We start from the raw sequence: 15,553 nt of genomic DNA, 5'->3' as shown, positions 1-15,553 counted from the left end.
CAGAGAACCATCCAAAAATGATTCCTTTAGGCTCCTTAAGAAACGTATTTGCAAAACCAAAACAGCCACCAAACCAAATGACTACAATGAACATAAAGAACCTTTTAAAGAACCACATTCCCTTTAATAAACAGGTTCTTCAGTTGTTGGGAGGCTTCTGAAGAGGTTCCTTAATGTACCATTTCTGCAAACACATCAAAAGTGCCACAAAGAACCATCAATAAACTAGTTCCTTTAGGCACCGTAAATTGTTTCAGCAAGAACAGGTTCTTTGAGGAACCATTTTCTCTCATTGTTCTCTGTGAACTCACCTGGTTTAATAAGAGACCAAGAAAATAAATGGTTCTTTGAGCACTTTTAATGAAATTACTGGGGACAACAAGCACATGAACAACGATTTTGGCCGTTTAATAATGTTTATTTTGACTTCATTCAGTTACAGTACTGTTTGGGGGAACAAAGAACCTAAAATATAACCTAAAAATTAACTTGTACATAGAAACTAATAACGAAGAAACCAACTGCAGATGTTCCATTAGAGCACATTTAACATTTCGGGTTCTTAGTTGGACAGAACATCATGATGTCGGCTTCAGATTCGGTAAAGTTGATGAATCGGATGAATCGGTAAATCAGCTGATCTCAAACCAATCGACTCCCCTAAAAACCGAGGAACCTTTTAAAGAACCACATGAAGACTGCCCCGGTGCATAAAGAGGTTCTTCAGCTCTTTGAAGAACCCTTGAGGAACCGTTGTTTGTGTGAGAGCCTGAGAACCACCCAGGAGACCCCCATCATGAGGGAACCAGGGAGAGTGACTAACTTCACTCTTTCTTTTCTTCTCTCCCAGCTGTGTCTTCAAACGGCGCTTTGATGTGGGAAATTAAAAAGAGCGAGTGTGTCAATATCTCCCTCCGTCCAACCGCACTCAGAGTTCCTCCTCCATCCGGCTTTTCTTCTCAGCGTTGACCCGACAGAACCGAGCGTGACCCTCGGAGACCCACCGGCTGCCGTTTGTTTGTCGTTGTGTATCTACAGTGACTGAACCACCACTAATGATTTTCTAACCACAGCATGAGTGTGCGTCTGAACGAGGGTCTCCTAATCTCACACCCAGGCTGCTGCTTCCTCTGATGCATTCACGGATCACCTGAAAACTACAACTAAAACAGAATGACAAACTGTTCCTCTGACTACCAACAGACACTTCCACGCCAAAGCAAACACATCCTTTTGTGTAACAGCACTGTTTTAGTTTGTAGTGTCTTAACGTCTGACTGGTGAACTATGCCTGCTTTTATATGAATTTCATTAATTCAGCAACTTGAGGAGAACCTTTTACAGGTTCTTTAGGAACCTTAAAGAGAAGTCCAGTTGCTTTTTACCAAAGGTCCTAGAAGAACATTTTATAAAATCTTCAGGAAGCTCCAAAATTCATTAACTTTTTGTAGATTCTTACCCATCAAGGTGAGAACCTAGAAGAACCTTTTCCAGGTTCCCTAAAAACCTAAAAGAGAAGTTCAGTTGCATTTTTACTAAGACTACGGGGAGAAAAGCCTTTTCCAGGTTCTTCAAGAACCTTAAAGAAAAGTCCCATTGCATTTTTACTGAAGCTGCACTAACTTTGTCTTTGTAGAATCTTAGTCCAAAAGAACCTTTCTAGGTTCTTCAGGAACCTAAAACAGAAGTCCAGATGCTATTTTAGGTTCCTGAAGAACCTAGAAAGGTTCTTTGTAAAATCTTAGTTCAAAAGAACCTTTTCAAGTTCTTCAGGAACCTAAAAAAGCAGCCCAGATGATTTTTTTTTAAAAAACTAAAGGTCCTAGATTCTTCAAGAAGCTCCAAGATGTGTGAGCTTGAGCTTGTTTGTAGATTCCTAATCATCCAGATGATCCTAGGTTCTAGGATCACCTTTTCCAGGTTCTTCAGGAACCTTAAAGAAAAGTCCAGTTGTTTTTTTGCTAAAGGTGTAAGGTGCACTAACTTTGTCTTTGGAGATTCTTCATCAAAACAAACCTTTTCTAGATTCTTCAAGAACATTAAAGTCCAGTTGCTTTTTAACTGAAGCCCAAAGGAGAAGAACCATTTTCAGGTTCTTTAAGAACCAGAAAATAAGGGAAAAAAGTTCAGTTACTTCTTTTTACTGAAGCTGTTATGTGCAGTAACTTTGTCTATAGATTCTCAGTCAAGTAGAACATTTTCCAGGTTCTTCAAAAACCTAGTAGAGAAGTTTAATAGCTTTTTTTTTAACTGAAGATTGTAGGAGAAGAATGTTTTCCAGGTTTTTCAAAGCCCCTAAAAGTGACGATCAGTTACTGTTTTACTGAAGGTTCTAGGTGCCCTAACTCTGTAGATTCTTTAAGAACCTAAAAGAGATGTTCAGATTTAAAATGGTATAAATGCAACCCTGTTACAGTAACAGAGGATCCTAAGTGGATGTGAGGTCAGACTGATGGAGGAGGATGTTTAGGGACGACACAATAAAGGAAGTTGTTAAAATGAATGAGATCAGAGGTTCCACAGTGGGGTTTCACCTGGTTCATTAATTTCCTTCACACTAGCTTCTTCATAAGTTTGCCTAATTTCATCCATCTTGTCAGTAATTGTTTTATTGTATTAGTTGAGTTCAATATGGTTAAATGTTGAATCATCGTAGAAAGGAAGCATGGGATCTAGACGAAGGAGCAGGGCAGTGTTCGGATGAGAGGAGCTTTTTAACAGCTACAAACATTCATTTGCTCTTCAAGATCATCAATCAGCAAACAGGAAAGACTGGTGGAAATCACTTCCTGGCACTTTATGATGAATTTTTGCACCACAATTCATACACAAGGCAATTGAAGGTGCTTCACAATGGCATACAAAAGAAATACATTCAGAAAATGAATGAAAAGATGATTTAAAAGTAGGAGCTGTACAGTGGTTTGGTGGTAAACACTGTCGCCTTGCAGCTAGAAGATCCTTGGTTCGCGTCTCCGCCTTCCTGGGATCTTTCTGCATGGAGTTTCCGTGTTCTCCCGGTGCATGTGTGGGTTTTCTCCAGGTTCTCCAGCTTCCTCCCACAGTCCAACCACATGCTGAGGTTCACTGGTGATTCTAAATTGTCCATAGGTGTGAGTGTGACTGATTGTCTCGATATGTCGTCATGTGATAGACTCCTGTCCAGGTGAACCTTCACCCTAATCAGCTGGGATAGACTCCAGCCCCCCATGACCCTACTGAGGATTAAGTGGTGTATAGATGATGATGGATTTAAAAGTAGAGTACTGTGGTCTCTGAGTGCTTTTCCTTGTTATATTTCAGTGATTCCACAGAATTTACTGTGGTGGTGGGTGATGGATGTGCACAGACTTGTGTAATCCAGGTTGTTTTCTGAAGCTACAATTCACAGATGTTCCCTAAATGCCTCACATGCATCAGTAGTTGCTGAGACATAACCTTGGCTTGTAAAGAGTGAAATGAGGTGTTTTAATGTCAGATTTACGTGAAATCGAGTGATTTTATGCATCTGACAGACCTGCTAAATGTGAAAATGGAAACGTTTATTTGCTTTGACTTCTCACCTGGAGCAGAAAGGAGCGTTTGAAGACTTTTCTTTTGTTTTTGGGTACATCAGTAACTAATTAACGCACAAATGCTGCATTTCTGTCAGTGCTATATGGGGGAATAAGCAGCCTTGGAGGAGTACTGCCCTCTCTGAGTGCTTTCCTAGTTTTTTATGGTCATAATCCCTGAATGTTTTGATTGTTTGTGCAACATAAAGAACTCTGACTAGTGGAGGTCGCTTCCCTGCACCTGACCGACTGTTTCCAGTGTTTTTGTGCCATACATTGACCCCGGCCACCTTTTAATGCCGCCTCTGTTTCGACACTTCTTGAGGCCCCTTCTGGTTCTTCTGGACAACACCTTCCTGGCTGCTCCTCACTCTTTCCTTCACCCTGGAGGAGCAGAAAAAAGAGAAGGGAAGGTGAGGAGGGGAGGGAGGCAGTGGAAATAACAGGCTGCTGCTGCCGTCTCAGGAGGCTGAAAAAGTCCGGCGAGCGGAGCGCAGAGAGCCGGCGGAGGGAGAAAAGGTGTTACAGGTAAAAAAAAAAAAAAAAAAAAAAAAAAGATGAGCTGATACACGTGGAAACAAAGAGGCGCAGTGACGGACGGAGGGGAGCGCAGATGTGCGGAGATAAGGCGGAGGCTGCGGAGCTGATAGCGGCAGAGAAAGTGATAGAGGAGAGAAAAAACAACAACGGAACAGATTTTTTTTTTTTTTTTAAAGTTTCGCAAAGAGGCAGAGACAGCAGCAGCAGCAGGGAGGGAGGAGGGAGGAGTGTGTGTGTGTGTGTGCGTGCGTGCGTGCGTGCGCGCGCGCGCGCGAGCGCGTGTGTTTTTATGAATGAAGTGAGTCACTGCCGATGTGTCATAGGCCCGACGTCTTTATAAAGGAAGTTTTAAACAAGCCTAAACACTTCACTGCGCGCAAAAATTGGAACTTAGCGCTTCTGGCATCAGAGTGTGAAGCTCCAGACTTCTCCTCAACTTCCACACCAACTGTTTATCCTCTCAGACTGAAGAAGAAGAAGAAGAGGAGACACCGGAGTTTATTTATTTATTCATATATTCTTTATATTTATTATTATTTATTCCCATCCGCTTTTTTTATTTGTTTTTCTGTGTTTTTTATCCTTTTTTTGTGATTTTTGCTCCGCTGCTCCCCTGCTCTGTTGGATCCAATATGAAATGTAAGTTGAGCTCCTTTCTGCTGTTTTTTTATTTTTATTTTTTATCTGCCGTGTTTCTTCTGTTCGGACTGCTCGTAGATTAAAGCTGCAGCTCCAGGCAGCAGCAGCAGCTTCTTGTGATTCACCTGTAATTATGAAGCATTCATCATTTCAACGCGCTGCGGTCGTTTTAAAGCTCCAGTCTAGCGGGCTGGAGGCTGATGAATGAGCCCACTGTTGGAGCTGCTTCTCGGGTTGCAGGTGTGACAGTTTGGCCGCGGATGCTCCAGAAGATGCGGATGATCTGAGCCTGTGAGGACATGACCGAGGGGCTGGATGTGCTGACAGGCCTCTTCTTCTTCTTCTTCTTCTTCTTCTTCTTCTTCTTCATCTTCTCCTCCTCATCTTCCTCCTCTAATTGCCTCCGTGTGTTTGTTGCAGTGCTGCTCGACTCCTCCTCCTCGCTGCTCCTCTCGCTGCTATTGGCTCAGCTGCCCGTGTTCACGTCCGCGTCCCCGGTGCCGCCGCGCAGGCCCAGTGACATGGACAAACTGTCCAATCAGACCAAGAACCTAATGAAGCTGACGCAGGAACTGCTGGTAAGTGATCGGCTGTGATTGGCTGGCGAGGCTCTGAACTTGCTGATAATTGAATCGTTGGTGTGGAGATGGATGGAGGAGAACCTCTAACTGGGTTTGCTGCTAATGTTCTGAGTCAGAAAGCTAAACGAAAGGTCCAGGAGCTTTTTTACTGGAGCTCTGAGGAGAAGAACCTTTGCTAGATTCTCCAGGAACCTAAAAGAAAAGTCTAGATGCTTTTTTTACCAAAGGTCTCAAGAGAAGAACATTTTTTAGATTCTTCAGGAAACTCCTAGAAGCACTGACTTCATTTGTAGATTCTTAGCCATCAAGAAGAACCTTCTAGAACCTTTCCTGAAAACCTAAAAGAGAAGTTTAGTTGCATTTTTACAAAGGCTCCCAGGAGAAAAACCCTTTTCAGGTTCTTCTGCCTTTTTTGCTGAAGATGAGATATAGGGAGCACTAACTTTGTCTTTGTAGAATCTTAGTCAAAACCTTTCTAGGTTCTTCAGGAACCTAAAAGAGAAATCCAGATGCTTATCTTTTCACTTAAGGTCCTAGATTCTTCAAGATACTCCAAGGTGCATGAACTTTGTTTGTAGATTCCTAGTCATCCAGATGATCCTATGTTCTAGGATCATCTTTTAAAGGTTCTTCAGGAACCTTAAAGAGAAGTCCAGTTGCTTTTTTTCTGAAGATGTAAGGAGCACTAACTTTGTCTTTGTAGATTCTTAGTCAAAAGAACGTTTTCTAGGTTCTTCAAGACCATAAAAGAGAAGTCCAGTTGCCTTTTAACTGAAGCCACAAGGAGAAGAACTGTTCTCCAGCTTCTTCAAAAACATAGTAGAGATGCTAAGTTGCTTTTTTACTGGAGATGCTAGGAGAAGAATGTTTTCCAGGTTTTTCAAGGACCCTAAAAGTGATGTCCAGTAACTGTTTTACTGAAGGTTCCAGGTTCACTAACTTTCTCTGTGGAGGTTTTCAGTTAAAGAAGTTCTTCTCTTTGGCGCTTCAGTAAAAAAGTTCTCATTTAGAGAAGTTCAGCTGCTTTTTTACTGGAGCTCTGAGGAGAAGAACCTTTTGTAGGTTCTCCAAGAAGCTCCTAGGTGCTCCAGCTTTGTCTGTATGGATTATCAAGTGTAGTTGCTGTTTTTACTGGAGCATCCTGGAAGAAGAACCTTATTTAGGTTCTCCAGGTAGCTCTCAGGTGTTGTAGTGTTGCATCATGTGGAAACACCACAGTTTTTCTTAGAACTTCCGTCCATCTGCTTTAAGCTGCTTTCACTAATGACGGACGGCTGAGTTTCACGCTCAGATCGGGGCATCGAACGCCTCGGGGGGATTTAACGGCGTGACCTCACTTTTAATCCAGCAGAGAGCTGCTCTGACTCAGCAGCCTCCCGGTGAGCCTCAGGCTGAAAAAGTACCTCTGGTCCAGGTTCTTTAAGATGCTTCACCTGAACTGGAGATGCTCTTTTAGCTCCAGAAGCAATAAGAGGATGAAGCGTCTCAGAGAACCAGGAGCAGAGCTGCTTCAGGAGGACAGATCAGTGTGCTTCAGTAATGTGTTTAAAATAATGCAAAAATTGTCCAAAAGAACTCAAAACTGCCCCAAAATGCTTGAAAACTTGTCTAAAATGAGATGTAAACTGTCCAAAATGACTCTGAATTATCCAAAATGACTTAAAAGCGATCCAGAATGAGTAGAAAGCAGTTTACAATGTTTTAAAATTGTCAAAAATGGGTAAAAAATTGTCAAAAAGGACTTAAAATTGCCCAAAATGAGTTAAAATTTCCCAAATTGAACTTAAAACCTGTGGGAAATGACTTAAAGCCATTTAAAAGGCTTTGAAAGTAGTTGATGACTCATTTAAAATTGCATGAAATTACCTGAAATTTGTCAGAAATGTCTAAAATGCTTTAAAACATCTAGAAAATGAGCTAAAAACTGTCCAGAAGGACTCAAAATTCCCACAAAATGACTTGAAATGCATCCAAAATGCTGCAAAAACTGTCAAAAGAACTCAACATTTCCCAAAATGCTTGAATGCTCATCTAAAATGAGATATAAACTATCCAAAAGGACTCTGAATTACCCAAAATGACTTGAAATGTGTCCAAAAAGAGTTAAAACTTGTCTGAAAAGACATCAAATTGCCCAGATTGACTTCAAATGTCTTAAAACTGTCTGAAATTCTTTGAAACTTGTCTAATATGAGTCAAAATTTGTCCAAAATTACCTGAAGCTTGTTAAAAAATGAGTTAAAAACCGTCTAAAATGCTTTAAATGTGTAGAAAAGCTAAAAACTGTCCAGAAGGACTTAGAATAGTCACAAAATGACTTGAAATGTGTGTAAAATAATGCAACGACTCGATCAAACACCTGTGCACTGACAGCAAGCCACATCACACTCCTGTTTACATAGAAACATGTTTATGTTCTGCGGCGAGACTCCGGAGGTGTGAAATATGTATCACACGTGTTTATTTCGACACGTCTGGCCCGGAGTCCCATTCTGTTGACAGTCAAGTGAGCAGGAAACTCAGATTTGAGGACTCGCAGCTGGTGATTGTGTATCAACAGGAGTGTTTTAACAGGTGAAAAGAAAACGGGATCATATCAGCGGATCACCGGTTACACATGACTGATCCAGATTCTATTTTTGCATCATGCAAATGCTTGAACTCTTTTGTTTGAGCGGATAAAAATCAAAAAATAGCCACAGACTCTCTCTAGTCTCGGCGGCGGTTCAGAAAGTGCACGTTCAGAACAATGATTGCAGCAGAAGTAACCTGGAGCCCAGATGTGAACAAGGCAGCATTATCAAAGCGGGGACAGTATTACACAGTGTTCGAGCTGCTCTGAAGATTTATTTTTAATTTTTTTCCCCCCTTTTTTGTGTGGAATTCCATTAAAGAGGGGACAAAGTTAGGAAAGATAAATAGAATCCGTGGAAAGTCCCTGCAAAAAGTAATGAAGCTTTAAAGGGAGAGAAGCGTGCGTCTGTGTACACATATGTAGGAGTTTTCCAGTGTGTTAGAGTGTGTGTGTGTGTGTGTGTGTGTGTGTGTGTGTGTGTGTGTGTGTGTGTGTGTGTGTGTGAGGCTTCTGTAAATAGTCACGGCAGCATAGGTGCGGTGTTTAGTGTTTTGCCTTCGGTCGCCACAGCAAAGTGACCTGATAAAAATCAAAAAAGAGATTTATCACATTCCAGCATTTGCATTGAGGAAGAAAAGCGTCGGGATGCTGAGTCGAGCTGAGCCGAGCCGAGCCGAGCTAGAGGTGAGGTCACGACGCTGCAGCGAGAGAATGCCGGGATAAGAGAGAATTAAAGGCTGAGAAAGAGAGAGGAGCACAAAACCACAAGAGATGAAGAGATCAGAGAGCAGCTGGATGACGAGCACAAACCAGGGTTATAGAGAGAAGACAAAACATGTGAGCCCAAACAGAGGAGAGCTGTTTTATGGAGAGACAGGAGGGACAATTATCAGCGAAAACATCGACAACACAAAACAACATCCTGTTTACAGTCATCAGCGCTAATGTGGTTCCTCTGCTGATGGATGTTAATCAGCTCCATTCATTACTGACTTTAAAACCAAACCAGCACTGACCTTAAAAATGGAGCTGTTTTAATTTTAGGCACAGATTTGATTTGTCCATATGATGGAATGGTTCGTCACAGTGATCAGTTCATGGACCGGTTCACTTGCTTTAGACTGGTTCCCAGTATGCTTCAGTATGTTTAAACTGGTTCCCAGTATGTTTCAGCATATCTAAACTGGTTCCCAATATGTTTCAGCCTCTTCAAACTGGTTCCCAGTATGTTTCAGCATATCTAAACTGGTTCCCAGTACGTTTCAGCCTCTTCAAACTGGTTCCCAGTATGTTTCAGCATATCTAAACTGGTTCCCAGTATGTTTCAGCCTCTTCAAACTGGTTCCCAGTATGTTTCAGCATATCTAAACTGGTTCCCAGTATGTTTCAGCCTCTTCAAACTGGTTCCCAGTATGTTTCAGCATATCTAAACTGGTTCCCAGTATGTTTCAGCCTCTTCAAACTGGTTCCCAGTATGTTTCAGCATATCTAAACTGGTTCCCAGTATGTTTCAGTCTCTTCAAATTGTTTCCCAGCATGTTTCAGCCTCTTTAAAGTGGTTCCGAGTATGTTTTAATCTCTTTAAACTGGTTCCCAGTATGTTTCAGGCTCTTTAAACAGGTTCCCAGTATGTTTCAGCCTCTTTAAACTGGTTCCCAGTATGTTTCAGGCTTTTAAAACTGGTTCCCAGTATGTTTCAGCCTCTTTAAACTGGTTCCCAGTATGTTTCAGGCTTTTAAAACAGGTTCCCAGTATGTTTCAGGCTCTTTAAACAGGTTCTCAGTATGTTTCAGTCTCTTAAAACCAAACCAGTGCTGACCTTATAAATGCATTAAGCAGCAGCAGGTGCTTTTACCCCCCTCTGCTGGCCGCTGGGGGAACTGCAGCCCGTGGAGTTTACAGCAGCAGCAGCAGCAGCACTGCGTCATTGTGTCTTTTTATAGCGGTGACCCTGGAGTTTCCCTACAGCTCTGTGTTGTCTGTCCCACTTGGAGCTTTCTTAGTCACTGTTGTTCTCGTGGCTCCCAGCAGAAAACATCCTGTGGCTTCAGGTCATTTGCTCTTATTGTTGACATTTGGGAGGCCGAATGTGGCTGAACTCACGCTGACCCCATCGACCGCACTCCCCTCAGCCGGGGCTACTGTCTCCAAGCACAGAAAACACCGAGGTGCTCAGCGCTAACTCTTTCCTCATGTTTCCGTGACTCGTCTCGGGATGAGTAGAGGTAATTAGTGCTGTGTTTTCTCTTCCAGAGGGAGCATGCCTTCGACTCGGACGTGGAGCCCCACAGGTTCAGGTCCCTGCCAGAAATGAGCAACAGATCGGCCAACGACCTCCAAAATCTTGAGGTAATGCTGCGATAATGTGTTTGTGCGACACTCGGCCACGCCCAGCGACAGCGTCTCAATGTGTGTGTTGTTTCCAGCTGAAGCCCACGCTGTCTCAGCTGCACGCCGACCTCAAGCTCTACGAGCACCACTTCGAGTGGCTCAACAAGGTCTCCAAGAAGCACCACCACCCCGCGGTGCCCAAACTGGTGGAGATGATCCGAGAGATGAAGTCTCTCATCACTCTGCTGCACCGTCAGGTAAAAACACAGAACATTCAACCTTCATAGGGGTTTATATTCACCTTTAGTCTCAGAAAAAACACGGTTCCTAAAAGCACTATCACCTGCTGAGGAACCTCTTTATTTACACGACTGTTCAAAAGTTTGGGTTCATTCAGACAATTCCATGTTTTCCATGAAAACTCCCACTTTTATCCATGTGCTAACATAATTGCACAAGGGTTTTCGAATCATCAATTAGCCTTTCAACACCATTAGCTAACACAATGTAGCATTAGAACACAGGAGTGATGGTTGCTGGAAATGTTCCTCAACTTTTAGCTCATATAGAACAACTTTATCTCCTTTAGAGCAACTTTAACCAATAATATCAACTTTAGCTAATATAGAGTATCTTTAACTAATTTAGAGCATCTTTAATTAATATACAGCAACTTCAACTCATTTAGAGCAACTTTAACTAATATAGAGCAACTTTAATTCCAGTACACTACCGTTCAAAAGTTTGGGGTCACTTTGAATTTTTTTCCAATGAAGATGAATGATAAATCCAGTGTAGATATTTTTAATGTGGTAAATGACTATTTTAGCTGGAAACAGCTGATTGTTAATGGAATATCTCCATAGGGGTACAGAGGAACATTTCCAGCAACCATCACTCCCGTGTTCTAATGCTACATTGTGTTAGCTAATGGTGTTGAAAGGCTCATTGATGATTAGAAAACCCTTGTGCAGTTATGTTAGCACATGGATAAAAGTGGGAGTTTTCATGGAAAACATGGAATTATCTGGATGACCTCAAACTTTTGAATGGTAGTGTACTTCATTATCCCTCTGAACCCTCAGAAAACTTGATATCTTTACAAGAAAATAACCAAAATGACGCCATTTGTCTGCCAGAAACTGTAAACACATAAGAAGATTCTTCATTTTCCAATAATAATAATTGGGCCGTCATGTGTGATTGAGACATGTTGTCAGTAAAATCAATCAAATTTAAGATGAAATTCACAATATTTGATGAATATCACATGTTTCACTTAAAAGCTACCAAAAGATAAACTGTTTGCTTTAAAAGGAGACTATTAAATATTGTTTTGACTGACTTTGCTGCAACCAACAGTTAGTTGACGTTTCAGCTGAACTGCAGGCAGTGTTTCCACAGAGCAGCGAGGAGACAAGGATAGTTAAAATATGAATAGTTAAATATCAACAATATGTGGCGTCTTCGTTGTTTTCCGGTGTTGGTAACATTTGTGGACTCTTGGAAACATCCCAGTTAGTTTTTGGAAAACAAACTCTGGTTTTCATCGTTCTGAGTCCTACTGTGGAACCAGAACAACATAAAGAAGGAGAGAGATCTAAGAGAAGTCTTCTGTCAGGATAAAATAGATGAATTCCTTTATTTATCTACCAAAAATGTAAAGATCCAACATGTTTACAAGAGTCCACAGCTGTTACAAAGACTCGAAAACATGGAGGCTCCACATACTATAGATATTTAACTATCTACATTTAAATTTGCATTTCAGCCACAAAATCCCTGAACTATTGTCACATGACTGTTGGTTACAGCTGAGTGAATCACGGATTCATCGTTGCACCGAGGAGTGCAGAATTATTTCTTTTGTACAGACTCCAGTTAAAGCAAACAGTTTATTTTGGTGAATATTTAAAGGAGACGTGTAGAATAATGTGAATTTCATGAAATATCTTAAGTTTAGGCTCAGATTTGGTTCATCTTTCTGATGGAACGGTTCGTCACAGCAGTTCATGGACTGTTTGACTTCCTTTAGACTGGTTCCCAGTATGTTTCAGTCTCTTTAAATTGGTTCCCAGTATGTTTGAGCCTCTTTAAACTGGTTCCGAGTATGTTTAAGCTACTTTAAACTGGTTCCCAGTATGTTTAAGCTACTTTAAACTGGTTCCGAGTATGTTTAAGCTACTTTAAACTGGTTCCCAGTATGTTTAAGCTACTTTAAACTGGTTCCCAGTATGTTTAGGTCTCTTTTAACTGGTTCCCAGTATGTTTCACTTCCTTTAAACTGGCTCCCAGTATGTTTCAGCCTCTTTAAATGCTTCCCAGTATGTTTCAGCCTCTTTAAACTGGTTCCCAGTATGTTTAAGTGTCTTCAGCCAGAGTTTAAGATTTTTTTCTTTTTCTTTAGTAAAACTGATTTGTTTGTTTGTTTTATTCATTAAATTGAGATTTTCTCTTTTTAAAAATCCAATTATTTCTTAATTTTATGAAAAACTAATCATAACTTTTCTTAACAAATATTTTTACAATAATATTTTCTTCTTCACTCCAGTAAAACTACTGATATTCTTCTGGTGTTTTTTTCAGTTTCTGGTTGATAAACGATGTAGCTGTGATGACTTTTTTTTAAAGATAATCTGCCATTCAGTCACCATCTGAACTAAAAATGGTTCTTTTCTGGTCACAGTGACATGTTGTAGAACCAGTCAGCAGCTGATTTTCCTGCTCCATCCTGCAGTAAGTGATCAGATCTTTTCATTTCTCTAGATGCTGAGGGTGGAGGCCCCCCGGCTGACCCCGGCCACCCCGTCCCTGCCTCCCCACCTCCCCTACCAGTTCGACGTCCTGCAGTCGAGCCACGAGCTGCTGCAGCACTTCAAGCTGTTTTGCGACTGGGCCTACAGAGCCTTCGTGAGCCTGAAGCCCAAAGCCACCGCCGTGCAATGATGGTCCAGAGGCGAGCGGCTGCAGAAGCGGTGAGCAGAAACCGGACCACGTAGGCGAGCACTGAGGCCAGCAGCGTCCTCCAGAGGAAATCCACCAGAGCCGACGAGGACGCCGAAAAACGCAGCCAGCTTTCATCCATCACCACCACAAACTCCCCCCTAAAGGCCTTCTTCATGTTATTTATGTATTTATTTATTTATTGACTCTTAGTAATTTATTGAATTTTATTTATTTGAAGTCGTAACGTGTCACTCTCCTCCTTATTTCTGTGCTAACGTGAATTTAATGCCCTCGTCTTTCTTTTTTCTTCTTCTTTCTGTGTCTCACTGAAAGGTAAAACTCGGTAGCACTTCATGAACCTGCAGCTCTGATACTTTAAACTGATTTTACTTCAGCTGATAATTCCTCCCGTACAGGGGGTCCTCAACTTACGTCGGAGTTACGGTCCTACGGATTCAGATTTTCATTGAAAGTCAGAACTCCGGCAAAAATGTAAACAAAGCCGTTATGTGCCTGACGCTATGGATCAGTTCTTCGGAAAAGTCATGTTCCGAGCATTTTATTATATATAATTTCACTTCCATGGAGACGTCTTTCCTTTTCTTCAAAGCATCAGAAGAGTCTGACATGCTGGGAGCCATAATGAAGGGCAAAAAGTTAGTGAATGTAGCACAATCCAAGGTGGCGTACAGCTGGAGAATGGAAACAAAGCTGTCTGATAGCACCACGTGACGACGTATTCATCCTCACCAGACGCCAACTAGTTCCACGTAACCAGTTCCGACGTATTGATGAAACGCTATAGGTCGAGGACATCATAAACCAAGAACCCGCACATAACCAGTTCTGACATAACGATAAAACACTGTAGGACGTTGTAAACCAAGGACCCCCTGTAGATGTAGCAAACATTAGAAGCAACCAAGGTTTCGCTCTCGGTGCCCTAAAACATTTAAAAACGGATGAGTCGATGGTTTATAGCTTTCCGTCTAACGTTGTGGCAAAGTCATGTTCTGAGGGTTTTATTCTGTCTAATTTCACTTCCATGGAGACGGCTTTCCTTTTCTTCAGAGCACTGCCAACAGAAGAGTCTTACGCTTGGGAGCCATAATGAAGGGCAAAAAGGTAGTGAATGTAGCACAATCCAAGGTGGCGAACAACCGGCGAATGTAAACAAAGCCGTCTTATAGCGCCGCGTGACGACGTATTCATCTGCTCCGATCGCCAACTAGTTCTACATAACCGGTTCCAACGTAACGAAACACCGTACGTCATAAACCAAGGAACTACCCGTAACAAGTTCCAACGTCACGACGAAATGCCGTAGTCGAGGACGTCGTAAATCGAGGACCCATCCGTAACCAGTTCCGATGTAGCGATGAAACACTGCAGGTCGAGAACGTTGTAAACCGAGGACCCCCCGTAGATGTAGCAAACATTAGAAGCAGCCATGGTTTCGCTCTCGGTGCCCTAAAACATTTAAAAACGGATGAGTCGATGGTTTATACCTTTCCGTCTAACGTTGTGGTAAAGTTTATGAATGTGTTTCTGAGCACTGATGGTCCTGATTAGATTCTTTGCACAAACCTGTTGGGATTTTAGCCTCTTGGATGAGTGAGACGGCTGATTTTTGAACTTTGGGGTAGAAAAGTTTTCGAGTTTAAACACCCAAAGCCTTAAAATACTATGTATTGTGACACTATGTTCTGTACAGCTGTACATAAATGTACAAGAATGTAAATGGTTGTATACAGTGCTTTTGTGTATTATGTTGTTTTCTACAATATAATAATAGATTTCTTTACCTATTTTATCACTATCGTTTTTGTCCATTCCTATCCTAGTATTTGTTACAGTATTGACTATTTATTTAAGTAACTTGGTGGAACTATTTATTTTGTGCTGCAATGGAGCAAGCCTCCCGTCTTTTTGTACTTTTATACAGTTTTTATTCTTATTCACTATTATTATTATTATAATACCATCACGTTTAAATTATTCTTGTACCATCAAGATGCCTCTTCCACACACTGATTGGCCTCAATGTGAAATATGTGCCTTGGTGAAATAAATACTAAAGAATGTGCACAATGGATCTGAGTTCATCTTCCTCATCAATCAATCGAAAAAAACACTGAAAAAACATTATTTTAAAACATTTTTCACTGTTTTTTGGAACAGTTTCCAGCTATTTTACAGATTTTCCCAGTTTTTTTGAACAGCAAATAACTATTTCAATCACAGGCAAAAGCGCAATTATTTATTATTAATTTTTATAAATTATTTACATGTTAAAAACAAAAACAGAACAGAACTTTTTTAAATGGTAATATGTTCTCTTAGAATGTTTGACCATAAATTTACACAGTTTTTACTGTATTATATGT

The 15,553-nt window shown here is 41.3% G+C and overlaps 1 protein-coding gene across 1 annotated transcript; it reads left to right on the top strand.

Moving 5' to 3' along the window:
- The first annotated feature begins 4,313 nt into the window (after positions 1-4,313).
- Positions 4,314-14,970, top strand: il11a (interleukin 11a). The gene is made up of 5 exons (XM_023295012.3): positions 4,314-4,733; positions 5,154-5,311; positions 10,143-10,238; positions 10,316-10,477; positions 12,987-14,970. The coding sequence occupies exons 1-5, from the start codon at positions 4,727-4,729 to the stop codon at positions 13,164-13,166; spliced, it is 603 nt and encodes a 200-aa protein (XP_023150780.2). The 5' UTR covers positions 4,314-4,726; the 3' UTR covers positions 13,167-14,970.
- Positions 14,971-15,553: the final 583 nt, after the last annotated feature.

This window comes from Amphiprion ocellaris, chromosome 9 (assembly GCF_022539595.1).
Source record: "Amphiprion ocellaris isolate individual 3 ecotype Okinawa chromosome 9, ASM2253959v1, whole genome shotgun sequence".
Lineage (NCBI taxonomy): Eukaryota > Metazoa > Chordata > Actinopteri > Pomacentridae > Amphiprion > Amphiprion ocellaris.
The sequence above is the reverse complement of the archived record's forward strand: the minus strand, read 5'-3'. Positions and strand labels throughout refer to the sequence as shown.